Source organism: Diospyros lotus, chromosome 2 (assembly GCF_014633365.1).
Source record: "Diospyros lotus cultivar Yz01 chromosome 2, ASM1463336v1, whole genome shotgun sequence".
Taxonomy (NCBI): Eukaryota; Viridiplantae; Streptophyta; class Magnoliopsida; order Ericales; family Ebenaceae; genus Diospyros; species Diospyros lotus.
In genome coordinates this window covers 10,492,301-10,507,191 of record NC_068339.1, presented here as the reverse complement: position 1 = coordinate 10,507,191, position 14,891 = coordinate 10,492,301, and the positions used below count along the sequence as shown (strand labels likewise).

The 14,891-nt window shown below is 37.2% G+C and overlaps 1 protein-coding gene across 1 annotated transcript; it reads left to right on the top strand.

The window, feature by feature from the left end:
* Positions 1-4,386: 4,386 nt before the first annotated feature.
* On the top strand, positions 4,387-5,253 carry LOC127795654 (uncharacterized). Its single transcript, XM_052327461.1, has one exon. The coding sequence runs from the start codon at positions 4,495-4,497 to the stop codon at positions 5,050-5,052; it is 558 nt and encodes a 185-aa protein (XP_052183421.1). The 5' UTR covers positions 4,387-4,494; the 3' UTR covers positions 5,053-5,253.
* The last annotated feature ends 9,638 nt before the right edge of the window (positions 5,254-14,891 follow it).

Here is a 14,891-nt window from a genome sequence, read left to right as displayed (position 1 = left end):
ATTCTATAATAATAATACGTAACTCTTATTATTCTAACTGAAAAAATACAAATTAATACAACTGTTACTTAAGTCTTGAACACAAATACCCCTCCCCACCTCTACGTGCTCATATCTATATAATAAGGAAGGATGGTTTTTAAAATTGAAAGACAAATGTGAAGAAGACATTTTTTGAATGGTTGAGATTAATTTTCAAGAACTTCAATGGCTGAGATCAACACATTTCTCCCCCAAAACCATCCCATCCTCCACACTCAACACACTCTTTCCTCTCTGGCCAACACACACTCACACGACCAAGTCTTTTACAGTGGCCTTCAAAATTTAAATCTTGGGCATTGGGATTGTGGCCGAGGGAAGAAGAGAGAGCAAATGAAGAGAGAGAGAGAGGGGAAAGAGCAGGTGGCCGAGAGCAATCGCGAGAAAGATAAGGCCGATTGGTGGCAGCGGCGAGTCGTGGAGGAGGCGTCGGTGACCGGCGATGGCGGCTAAGGTAGTAGTCGCGACAGCCGATTGCAGCGGTGGAGGCGACCGAAGGCGGTGGCGGTGCAGCGAGTAGGGCGGCAGCAGTGATCGACCAATGGCCGGCGGAGCAGTAGCGGTTGGTGGAGGCCGCCAGTGGTGGTCGCGGGGAGCAGGCGATGGCGTCGAAAGGCCGGTTGAGGGTCCGCCATGGCAGCAGCGGCTGCGCGCAGGCAATCGCGTTAGGTGCAGCCGTGTATGTATATGTGTGCGTGTGTATTTTGTGTACATTCTGTGTGCGCTGTAGTAAATTTCTGTACATTCTGCTATGTGTGCGTGTGTATTTTGTGTGTGGGTGTGTAATGCGTATAAAATGTTGTAACTATTGTGTAGTGTATGTATACACGCTGTGCTGTTCGGCGCACCTGGAAGAACGAAAGAAGAGAAGAAGAAGAAGGCGCACAGGAATAGGGGGCTGCATCTCACGCCCAGCGCATGCACACATAATAATTATGCCTGAAGCACTGTGTGTGTAATATAAATTTACGGGTTATCCCTGTGAGGTAATTGTTTATGGGTTTTTGTCTCACTGTGTGTATGTATATATCACTGTGTGTGTGTATATATTGATTGCTCACTGTGTGTGTATGTATATATCATTGTGTGTGTGTACATATTGATTGCTCACTGTGTGTGTATGTATATATCACTATGTGTGTGTAATCACTAGCGTATGTGTATGTAAGTTATTATTTTAATATTAATAAATCAATGTTTGTTTATATTTTTGTAGTCCCTAAAATTTGAGAAATTATATTAATTAAATGTAGCACGTAAGTTGTTAATCAAATTTGAGATATCATATTTTTAAATACACTATAGTTCAAATTTTATGATAGAATATGTAAATGGAATGAGTATGACACTAATATACAATGAGCTATGATTTACTGATATACAATGTGTTAATTAGTTTTAATTAATCTTTAAATAAAATTTATTATGTGCTAATTAGTTTTAATTTACAATTTTAATGTTAAATTTTGCTTTTCACCTTTATTCCATGTAATATAACTTTAGTTTAATTAGTTAATGAAATTTATATGCTAATACTCTTAATTCTAAATAACTAAAAGCAGTCTTTTTATCAAATAAAAATAAAATTAAATATAAAAATAAATAAAACAGTCTCTTTATGAGGACGATTCAGAAGAGGATCTAGCGATATTGCTGGCCAAATACACTGTCTATCTATCAGATAAGTTTGCTAAAGAGAGAGGTGCTTTCACCGTTGTGTTGTTTGGACTTTGGAGGTTTTCTGATCAAGTTGCTCAGGTGATGAATCTAATTTTTTGTCTCTTTTTGGTCAAACTTTTTGTTTTTTTTTTCCCTTGTTTGATTCCTAAGAAAAAAAATAGTAATTTAGTATATATATGTATAAATTGAGGGTCTGAAACGTGACTTCATGCTACTATCTAATACTTGCCGTGTTGAGATTATTATTAGAGAAATTGAGGGTAAATTGAGATGTGGACCGGAGGCAATCCCAAAGAGGGTGTAACCACTAAAGCATGTTTCATTCTATTTATGTATAATAGAAGGTATAACCGCTAAAGCATGTTTTATTCTATTCATGTATAATATTTGTAAACATGTTGTGTGATGTGTTCCAATAGGTGTGTTTATGTTTATATATACATTTGATGTGCTTAAAGGCCAAGTGTAAGGATCAAGAGAATGGTATGTGGATTGTAAATTTATGTTATAATTAATCTTTAAATGAAGTTTATTATGAATGATTGGACTTACATTTGTGTCTGTTCACTCGTTAAGATTAGGGGTGATCATAAATCAAGGTTAGTTTGAGAGCCAAACAAAACCAATGTGATTGGATTAGTTTGGTTCAAGTTTTTTTTCTAATTTGGATTAATTTTATTTTGCTCTTTTTTATTTTTTTCATTTGGACTCAATTGACATTGAGTCGAGTCCAATTAGACCATTGAGTAGTATAAAGCCTCGTTTGCCTAAAATTACCTTTCTTTTTTTATTGGATCCATTGTTCAATAGTTGATTTTTTTACTACATCATTTTAAGGATCAAGGGTTGACTACCTGATGTTTGTCGTGATGCTTCCCTCTTAGAATTGTAATGTTGACATGTACAAATTAGTACTAATTATCCAGAACATGGAGCATTATGGGAAGTGCATGTATGCTTTTGTATTTTCTTCTTTGTGCAAGTTAATGTATTTCTTTTCTTTTGTTAATTTCTATCTTATGCAACCAATGATTAACTTTATTGTCTGTTTTACAAGCTTAACAATTACAATAATCTTTCTAAGTCTCTTCAACATTATAGAATACATTATAGTTCCATTTATATGTTTTGAGGACTATTTTAAAAAAAAAAACTTTCAAAATAAAGCAATTGTAGAAAATCATAAAAAAGTATTTTATGGGTTCAGTTGTTGAAATGATTCTCACATGAATATGAAAATTATATGAAATCAATGGTATTTTCAGACGATAAGAAAAAGAAGAAGGAAGAAGGGTTAGAAAAAAAAGGCGATGGGTTTTTTCCTATGATTAGAGTTGTAGGTGAGACTGGGAAGAGACATATAATGGGGAAAGCAACAGGGAAAGAAGAGGAGGGCAACACGTATAGGTCCTTTCCCAAAGAAGGTATCAGTTTTCACTTTCTTTATTTACTTATGCATATGTATACATATGTGTATGCTTAGAGATGCATATTTATGTTAGGGCCATATGCTACTCCGTACAATTTTGCATATGATTCTTTTTGCAAATTTTTGACTAAGTATCAACATTGATTCTTTTTATTTCACTAAAGTCATGATATTAAAAATGATCAAATGATTTTCAGCTTAATGTATGTTTATATTCATTGTTTGATTATTTCGTGTTTAAGAACTATATACATTGTCTTCAAACACGTGATATAGGGCGAGTTTAGACTTTCAATTTAATACGTATTTGAGTTCAGTACCGGATTATTTCGCGTTCAAATTTGATGTTCAATTTTTTTTAGTTGCATCGTGCCTTTAGGCACGGCTTATCCCTAGTATATATATATATAACAATTATTTGTAATAGAAGCACTTTCAAATTAAAATAATATATTTTTACTTACAACAAAATGCTATTTTTCAAAGAAAAATTTGGATATTTTGCTACTAAAAATCTTAATTAGAAACAAAATATAATTGTTTTCAGATATATAGTTACTCCAAATAATACTAACACAATACTTCTCAACATATATGATATAGATAAACATTTTTATTGTATTATTTAGTTATTTATATTTTTAATTATTTTATTTTATATTTTTAATTATTTTATGTTGCCAAATACTGATACATATGACAATATCAAAAGCATTTATTGCAAATTACATTCCTTGTATTAGACTATATTCAATGCCATAACATTATTATTATGCATCATGTGTTGCGTTTTGCTTGTAATATGTTTCATTATTCTTTCTAATTATGAGTCTAATTATTTTAACCACGACAAGTTTTGATAAATATATTATATATTAGTGGAAGAAAATATATTTTTTATTTTGATAAATTTAACACTTGAATTTGGCATGGGGTTTGTAAATTTGGCTTTTTTATTTCCTAATTTAATTGATTTTATTTATTTTACTGGTCTCGCTAGGGATAGTGCTCGCACGTGTATTAACGTCACCTCGTGGTTACGTTGGTTAAATTTTTTATATTATTTTTTTCCATAATCTCACGGACAAGTTGGCACGGAACGAAGGCGACAGCCAATAAGGACATTCCACGTGTAATAACAGAGATCGCCAGCCAGTTATGATGCGTAGGATATAATTCGGATCTAGCTTAGCATCTCCCACTCGATTCTCGGCATCTTGTAAGGTAGATGCTCTCACACACACTCTTCGGGTCCGGCGGCCCACGTTTCTCCTCCTTTCTCCATAAATACTCTCCACTTAACTTAAGCCACCAAATTACAGAGTCCGTGGAATCTGGCGAAGATGAGCGCCTTGGATTCTCCGCTCGAAGCCTTGACGCCGTTCAGTTCCCTTAATTTCGATGTCTTTACACTGCTATTCAATAAAATGTGGGCGTGGACGTGGGCAGCAGTTATAACGGCTGCCGTCAGCTTCCGGAGGATCAGAACAGCCGCTGCCGATGGTGCCACCAAAGCGCCTCCGCCGCCGCCAGAGGAGGAGTCTGTGAACGATGATCAGTCACCCCCGCCTTCGGCCACGGCCACTTCTTGGGTTGGTCCCTTGGAGACTACGGTGGCAACCACGACCGGGAAGTTCATGGTGTACTACGAGGATTGGGGCCTGGAAGACGCGGCGGAGGACGATGGCGTTAAGGGCTTTGAGGAGGTGGATATTGGTGGCGGAGATGAGTGGTGCGACGCTGGAGATTGGAAATGGACGGTGAGGATGAGGATGGAGGAGATGGGGTGGTACGGTTACCAGGACTTGGCGGTGCTCGACGGCAACGTGGTCAGGTTGTGGGACGGTTGTCGTCGGAAAACTAAGGCCGTCTCGGATTTTCCCGGCGTAGTTGGGTGGTAGATGATGGTATTGGTAGCTTGGTTTGGTAGCACAAAGTGTGATAATAAATTGAGAGTTGGAGGGGAGGGGAGGGGACAATATGAAACCTTTTGAATTGTATATACGTAATACATGTTTGGCTTTGTAGTTTGTAGTGTTTGTACAACCAGCGGTCGTTAGCTAAAGCAAACTTGCAATTTTACCATCGCTCTCTCTCTCTCTCTCCATGGTGATGCTGTTTATATATTTTTGGGGAAATCTTATTGAGATTAAATTTTTGATCATGAGTTGTAGGTTCAAATGATATTTGTTTTCTTTCCCTCTAACTTTCGCACAACTATATACGTTCTTCCATTAGATCAGCAACAAAAATGGGTTGTTTTTAATATATAGGATTAAAATTATGAAAAATGAAAAAGGCAAATTTTAAAGGATTTAAATATCAAATGTAAAACTAAACATGGCCACGGTTCATGAACCGCCGGTTCCGGTTCAAGAAATCTTTGAACCTGAACCGAACTGCCCAAGGACGGTTTGGGACGGTTCGGTTCCGGTTCCGGTTCGTGCCGGTTCGGTCAACGGTTTGGACCGGTTCGGTCAACGGTTTGAGCCGGTTCGGTCAACGGTTCCGGTTCCGGTTCAAACCGAATTTTTTTAATTTTTTTTAAATATTGTTGTATTCAATCCAACCTTAAGCGGGTGCTTTGTTTGCAAATGTCGGGCGAAAGTACCATATCCACCTCCTTGCTTGAATTTGTATACCTGATTACAATAATTACAAGATACATCAAATTTACCATCTCCTTTTGGTGTTTTCTTGAAATGAATATTAAAAATATCAGAAGTAGAAATTTTTCCACTTCCCTTTTGTTGAGTTTCACTCTCTTGTGTTTGAAAATTTTGAGTTTCAAACTCAACATTTTCAACATTTTCAAAATTTCTACCTTCACTTGCCATTTTTTTGAAAAAAGTATGATAATAAAAAAATATAATAATGATAAAATAATATAGTAACAAGTAATAAATAATTAACAATATAATTGAATAAATTGATAAATAACAAAATGAGAAGATTGAAGAAATTGAAATTGAAATATTAAATGAGAGACAAAATTGAGAGAATAATAGCTTGAGACTTGAGAGAGAAAGCGAGAGAGAGAGAGAGAGAAAGTGTGAAAAATGAGTGGGGGAGGGAGGGGTATATATAGATAGGAATTATAAAATTAAAAAAAAAAATTAATAAGATTGGAATTGGACCGTTGGCTGCCAACGGTCCAATTTTGGACCGTTGGGGGGGGGGAGGGGTGCTGCACGGGGGAAGGGGGGGTTGTTCCGGTTCCGGTTCCGTGGAACCGACGGTTCCGGTTCCCCGGAACCTTGAACCGGAACCGGACCGAATTTCGCCGGTTCAGTCCGGTTCCGGTTCGGCCGGTTCCGGGTCCGGTTCCGGCCGGTCCGGTTCCGGTTCGAACCGCCGGTCCGGTTCAATTTTGGCCATGACTGAGTAAAACTGTAGAGATTGAATGAATGTTTTTTTCGACTTATTAAGGAGTTGTTTATAAGGATTTGAAATACTAAAAGTATATAAACGGTAGAATTTGTGTACATGCATAGAATATACGGTATATTTTTCTTATGCGTCATCCCTCTTCTTATTAATTTCTTGCTAATATTAACATTTTATAACGATGGTTATGACCCAGAATTGATTAATTTGGAGAAACCTTAAACTATGAACCAAGGTAAGTGATGATGCAGAGCCGATCACCTTCTTCAGTCTCGAACCAAGTACCTGCAAAAAAAAGGGGGGGGGGACTCGCTCCCCATGATCCCTCCGACGCTTAAGTCAGTTCACGAATTTTTGAGGAGTATAATAGTAATGGAAGGTAATAAAAGAGTCCCTTAGGAATCAGATCCCCATACCTGTAAAGGCTGTCCTCTATTTATAGATGTCCATTAGCCTTTCCTTTAGGAGATAAGATATATTTCAAAAAGAGAGGTTGATCCCCTTTCCATGGGGAGAAAAGATAATCTTCTCTAATAGAGATAATTCTTGAGATATTTAAAGATATCATTGGTTGACTTAATCTTCCTCTTTATCTCTTTCCAGTTCAAAATCATAATAAAGATTATAAGGATAAGTGGAGCTCCTAAGATTTGACACGTGGCGATTGCATATTGGCCTTTACTGGCACACATGGCTCCAAGTTAATGATAACCTCCTAGGGGTAGTACAGTAAAATCGCCCCCTATAAATATTCCCTCATCACTTGCCCCCCACTCCTTAAGCTGATCAAGTGAGGAAGTTGGGCAGCTGAAGGAGTAGTTGTCACTGTTTTTCTGAGCCTCTGTAAAAAAGTTTTCCTAAAAATTTGGGTTAACAGTCTTGGATGCTGAATTCGCTTCTTAAGTCTCCCGGTGCCTTTTTAGTCTTCCCATGCAAAGGGTGATTAGGTCGCTCGAGGTGATAGTGACGTTCGAGAATTTTCCTATAGTAGAAAAGGGGCCAGCTCTTAAATATATATATTTTTATTGTTATTTTTAGCCTAGGGCCGAGGCTATGCTAGTCGAGGCCGCATTCCTCATCTTCGGGGGCTGCTGGCCGAGGTTGTGGTGGCCGAGGCCGCTTGCCTTATCTTCGAGGCCGCTGGCCGAGGCTGTGTGCCTTGTCTTCAGGGGCCACTGGCCGAGGCTGTGGTGGCCGAGGCCGCGTGCCTGATCTTTGGGGGCCGCTGGCCGAGGCTGCGTGCTTGATCTTCGGGGTTGCTGGCCGAGGTTGCGTGCCTCGTCTTCGGGGGCCGCTGGCTGAGGCTGTGGGGGCCGAGGCCGCTTGCCTTATCTACGAGGCCGCTGGCCGAGGCTGTGTGCCTTGTCTTCGGGGGCCATTGGCCGAGGCTATGGTGGCCGAGGCTGCGTGCCTTGCCTTCGAAGCCGTTGGCCGAAATTGTGTTGGTTGAGGCTGCGCGCCTTGCCTTCGGGGCCGTTGGCTGAGGCTATGGTCCCCTTTGGTCTTCATTTGGCGAAGGTTCGTAGCCTCCGAACTGATGCCTTTTGGTCTTCATTTGGCGGAGGTTCGTTGCCTCCGAACTGGTGCCTTAATTAGTAGGGGTGGTCCCCTTTGGTCTTCATTTGGCGGAGGTTCGTAGCCTCCGAACTGGTACCTTAATTAGTAGGGGTGGTCCCCTTTGGTCTTCATTTGGCGAAGGTTCGTAGCCTTCGAACTGGTGCCTTAATTAGTAGGGGTGGTCCCCTTTGAACCTTCGGTTTTGAGTTGTCAAGAGTTCGAGGATCATAAGTGATCATTTGTTTTTGAGTGTTTGGGGGTTCGGGGCCCCCCAAGGATCATATCTGATCCTTTGTTTTTGAGTGTTCGGGGGTTCGAGGCCCCCCGAGGATCATATCTGGTCCTTTGTTTTTGAGTGTTCGGGGGTTCGAGGCCCCCGATGATCATATCTGATCCTTTGTTTTTGCGTTGTCGAGGCATTTCAGACCCTCGGTCTTCGTGTGCACATGCTGGCTTGGATTGTAGTTGATGACGGGATTTTAAAGAATATCCATATTTTATTTTCGGCGAAATGCCTACTTCCACAATCCGAAATAAGATCCATATTTTGTCTTCACGGTTCGGCTTGATGCCTACGTCCGCAATCAGAGATAATGTTCATATTTTGTCTTCGCGGTTCGGTCTTGATGCCTACGTCTGTATTCCGAAATAATGCTCGTATTTTGTCTTCGCGGTTCGGCGAAATGCCTACGTCCGCAATCCGAAATAATATTCATATTTTATTTTCGCGGTTCGGTCTTGATGCCTACGTCCGCAATAGCCATCTCTACCGTCTTGTCATGCCAAGATGCATCCTACTAACCATTGGCCATCTCTTTGAGGGTTCGGAGCTAACCCAATTTGGCCCTAGCAGTCATGGAATAAAACCCCCATGGGTAGAGAAAGATGCTATGCTTATTGGAAAAAGCCCTTTATTGACGTTGTAGCCCAAAAGATAGGCCAGAAAAATATAATGTATACAGCATGGACAAAATCAAGCTTTATCATCTTGAGGTTTTTGACCTCAACAAGTGCAATCAATAAGCAACGATGATAAACAAACACATAGACTCAATGGATTAGAAAAAATTAGCGGTACCTTGCTGCAGTGAAACTTCATCCATTGATTCTGCTTGTCTTTTTTTCCCAGTCTCTAAAAGATTTTATTTTAACATAAAGCCGCATAAGATGGCAAAATCAAGCCTCATAGGATCTATAAAATAAGATGAACATCTTCTTTCTCCTGGATTACCGCTCCCAATTTCTTCTCCCATTTTTTCGGAAGCCGTTAATGAGGTCACATAAGAGCCAAGCTTATGGGAAAACATCGAAAATTGACACATACAAAAATTGATCTTTACACACATAAATTAATAGTCGATACGCATAGTGCCTCCAGCTATTTTTTTCCTTTTATGTAACAGTGATCGATGTATAAATATTAAACCAGGGAGCATACCGTTAATGAGGCCACATACGTGAAACCTTTTCTTTCCCACTCAATCTGATTGTGCTTCGAGTGGCTTTAGATTATACTTGGCAGACAAAAAGAAAAACGAGGGCCCCACGGTGGGCGCCAATTGATGATGCAGAGCCAATCACCTTCTTATGTCTCGGACCAAGTACCTGTAAAAAAAAGAGGGGGGGACTCGCTCCCCGTGATCCCTCTAACGCTTAAGTCAGTTCACGAATTTTTGAGGAGTATAATAGTAATGGAAGATAATAAAAGAGTCCCTTAGGAATCAGATCCCCATACCTGTAGAGGCTGTCCTCTATTTATAGATGTCCGTTAGCCTTTCCCTTAGGAGATAAGATATATTTCAAAAAGAGAGGTTGATCCCCTTTTCATGGGGAAAAAAGATAATCTTCCCTAATAGAGATAATTCTTGAGATATTTAAAGATATCATTGGTTGACTTAATCTTATTCTTTATCTCTTTCAGTTCAAAATCATAATAAAAATTATAAGGATAAGTAGAGCTCCTAAGATTTGACACGTGGCGATTGCATATTGGCCTTTACTGGCACACATGACTCCAAGTTAATGATAACCTCCTAGGAGTAGTACAGTAAAATCGCCCCCTATAAATATTCCCTTATTAGTAAGGTAGGAGAGAGAGAGGGGTGGTTGGGCCCCCAGGGCGTAGCACTTGTGGTTGTGGGGCGACAGCATGGTGCCAAGAGCCTGGGTTCGAGACTAACCAGTCGCAATGTAGGATTTCTGCCTTCTGTTGGGTGGGGTCCTTGTGGGCAGCCAACGTTGAGCCTCTGCCTGCATGTTCCTAATTAACTTTCCCCTTAGCGTGGGGAAGTTGGGGGCCCTAAGGTGAGGGTGCAAGAGAGGGGGTGGTTGGGTTGGGTGAGAAATCCTAGCAGTGGTTGGGTTGGGCGAGAAATCCTAGCAAATCAAATGATGCGTTGCGTGCTACTACAAGAAAACAATTAAAATTCGACGGCTGTGTTTGCTAGAAGAAGACAACTAACACGTGTGTTTTATATTTTAATTCTATTCTATCTTTTGCTTTGATATTATAAAATTCTATTAATAAACTATATTTTTAAAATATTTTTTATATTTTTATTAAAAATAAAATTTAAAACTCAAAATTTTAAATTTAATTAATTTTACCGCTACACCCAAATTTTTATTTTCTTTATATCATTTAATTTTTTCTTTTTTACTTTCACTAATGTATTTTTTATTCACAGTAAAATAAGATATTACTATTGAGTTTATCATAAATCCTAATTTGGCATATATATGTTTGTTTTTGCATATATGTAACATCCCCAAATTGGGGAATTAAATAAATGATTATTAAATTGATTGGGAACAATTGATAATTGTTAAATATTTTTGGGTTTAAGAGAAATATTAATTATTAATTATTATGTTTGTAGAGATTATTGAATATTTGTGGGTTTAAAGGAAATACCGATTTAATTTTTATTTCGGTGATTATTGTTTAAGGAAACTAATTATTTATTGGGTTAATTTAAAGTAAAATGTTTATTTATGTAATTTTGAGGAAATAGGAAATTTAGGTTTAATTAATTTAATTGAGGGTATTTATGATATAGGAAAATAAATTCAATTGGTGAATTTTTGAAAATGTCAGGGTATAAGTGAAATAAGAAAAAAATGGAAGCTCTTGTGCATGTGATAATTTTCGAAAGTTTAGGAGTGCTGGTGCAAAAGTTGGAAAGTGACTAGAAGTCACTTTAAATATAACTGAAGGCATATTAAGGCGCGAGGGTGACCAGCGGCTGGATGCGGGTTCGATTTCGCCGCTCGCAAATGAGGAAAATGCTGATTTTTAATCAACAAGAATGCCCAAAACGGCGTCGTTTCGTCTGAGGCGTTGGTGTCTCCAGCGGCTGCCTTCGCTGCTGCCACGTGGCTCTCTCCTAGCCACTCATTTTTTAGCTTTTTAAAGCCGAAATTGGGCGTCTCCGAACAACAAGAACAACAATAAAAAATGGAGAAAGAATGAGGCGCGTGCAGTGGAGAAAATGGAAGAATTTGAGCAAAAAATCAAGATTAAACTTGGTTTAATCGCAGTTTAATTAACCAGGTAAGTAAAGAATTATGTATTAAACATTCTATAAGGTTAGAATTTTATTTTGGATCCAATTTTATTAATTTTGGGAGTTTAATATATTTTACAGCGTATATTAATTTGGTGGTGATTAAGCGTGGAAACGCTGTAAATAGCTAAATTCAGGCAAGCTCTCCTCTACCCTTGCGATCTCTTTCCATTTTGTGAATTTTACATCTTTCCTTAATTCGTTTTGGTTTCGTGTATTAATTATACGAATCGATAATTTTATTAACGTGATTTAATTTAAATTAAATATGAGACTCATTGGGATTTTATTTTTGGTGTGCCTATGTGAGATTTTAGGAGGTTAAATTATTTATATTACACTGTTAGATTTAATTAAGGTGAGCCACGATTTTATTAATCGCTATTAAACGTTTTACTTCGCAGCGGGAGTGCAAGAAAAGCAAGAAACGGCCGTATAAAGGCAAGCTCTTAACCCTCTTCTCTTGTTCTTTAATTCCCGTTAGAAACTCCGTGGTTTCTCATATTTTATTCCCTCCCTTAGATTAATTCGGCTCCTAGCATTATTTATTAAATTAATATTTATTTATTTTAATTTAAATTAAATCCAGAACTTTTATGATTTTATTCGTTGTGTGCCTATAGAGGTTTGTACAGCCCCCACTCTTTTGGGAATGATGCTGAACCCAGCTTGGGGACTAGGTTTCTAAACGTGCGAGTTAATTTACGATTTTCTCTAGTTTGTTTATGGTTCGGTTAAAGCTATCGAGCAGTGGGGGAAGGGTCAGCTATTTGGTGACGTTGGGATAGAGTATTGTACGGCCCTAAAGTGGACTGTCGGGTGGACACTCATAGTCATTGGTCGTTGACCGGTACCAGGCACTGCTGACTAGCTTTGCCAGTATGTGATTTACTGTACGATTAGATTTATTATATTACTGTTCATGATTTGATATGCACATGGGTACGGGTTGCATGTTGGAATATTCATTCATTGAGTATGCTTGTACACGGACATTCTAGCTTGGTTAAGTTGCATCCAGCACGGGCATATGCATCGCGTGTGGTTTCCTATGTGGGATGAGCATGGCCTGATGCCTGGATGTATGGGCGTCGGTGTATCACGTTGATGCTCACTACGCCATTGTATTTTTATGTGCATTGCATGGTTACTGGTAGTTATTAGTTCTCGGACGGGAGGACCGTTCCGAGGGAGTCTATGGCTCGGGTGTCGGGAGTATTGACACGGACACATGAGTGATGGGAGTACCGACCCGGGACAGTGCGCGCAGGTTTGTTGGAGATTCATGTTGCCTTTTAGGGCATCGGCATGTTGGTATAGGACTTGGGTGCCGTGTGTCTTGTATGGGCCCCAATGACCGGTGTGTGTTTTTATTATGTTATACTATTGTGTTGTAGTGTCACATGATTTGTGTATACTTGGGGGTTGGTGTTCTGGGGAGAGCTTGCTGGATATGTTCAACCTTCGGCCCTTATTTTCTTATACTTGCTGAGTCTCTCAACTCACTTTGCTTTCCATCATTCCAAGTAGTGGCAGCGTGAGTTATGGCAAGGGAATCAACTTTTAGCGACAGAGTCGGTATGGTGTACATGCAGTCCCGTCAATCCCTGTCAACTCTAATATTTGAGTAGGATTTACTCTATTATTTTTACTATACCAGGTTTTTTCTCGAGTCTCGTGTATGTCGGCATAGGAGTTTGTGTTCATTTATTTATCATATGATCATTGTGTTAACGGGGTACCCGTAGTGCATGCATGTGTTTAGCTTCGCTTTCGCTGTTCTTATTTTTGTGTATGCATGCTAGGGTATTCTTTGTTTTGTGGTTCATTATTTTTCTCCTCTCGTAGGCGCTCCTGTTCGGGTAGTCTAAGTGTTTTGAGAATATCTAGACAAGGGTGCTTACAATATATATAATAAAAAATTTCACTCCACCGATTGTCACACACATTAATGGGCATCCATGTTTAAACATTATAAAAATATGTCATGCATACAATCACTCCTAAATAATTAAAAAATATAATATTTAATTTTTAAAATATAAAACATCAATATTAAATATTTTAATTATTAAAAATTATTATTTTTAATTTTTATTATGACTAAGAGTAAATAGTCATTACTTACACTATGGAAGATGCAAAGTCATATAAAAAAAATCATAACAAAACATATCAAATTAGGTTTAATATATAAATATGACATTTGATTTCTTAATTTTTAAAAAAATTAATATTTAATCCTGATGTAAAAAAAGATTAAATTTGAGAAAAAATCAAAATTTTATAAAAGACCTAAATTTTTTAAAAAAATACTTAAAAATAATCCAAAACAGTCATAAATTTCCAAAAAAACCTAAAATTTTTATTAAAAAGGACATACAAATATTCAAAAGAAAACCTACATTTTATAAAAAGATATAAAATTTAATAAAAAGACATAAAAATAATAAATGGCCTAAATTTCATAAAAATACCTAAAATTTCATAAAAAGAACTAAAAATTTCATAAAAATACCTAAAAATATTCAAAAAAATATATAAATTTCATAAATTTTTAAAATGTTTTTAGGTATTTTTATGAATTTTTAATATATTTTTAATGAAATTTATGTCTTTTTTAAATATTTTTGTCTTTTTATGAAATTTTTAGGGTTTTTTTATGAAATTTAGGTTTTTTTTTATCAAATTCGATTTTTTTAAATTGAGGTTTAAATGTTATTTTTTTAATTATTAAAAGATTAAATGCCATATTTATATAAATGAAAGCTAATTGATGTGTCTTTGTAACATAATTTTTTTATACATGACATCCTATGTAGTATATGCAATAATTTTGTAAATCATGATAAGAACTTAAAGTAATAATTATTAATAGTTGAGATACAAAATTTTGATATTTTGTACTTTAAAAATCAATCATTTGTACATGAAGCTTAAAAATATTATTCATATAACATGTATAATGGATGATTAAACATTGTAAAAATATTACCTATATAACATAAATATATATATATATATATGGTGGGAAAATTTAATGGGCCTCTACAAACACTATAAAAATACAAAATAGCAATAATTAATTAATATTAAAGAAGACTGCTAAACTGTGAAATATAAACCTAAAAAATGTAAGGGGTGAAGAATTAAAAAAACGAATGGGCTGCCAATCAATGGGGGAGATCAATTTGTGAAGAAGAAATAATCAGAGGAGAGGGAATGGTATG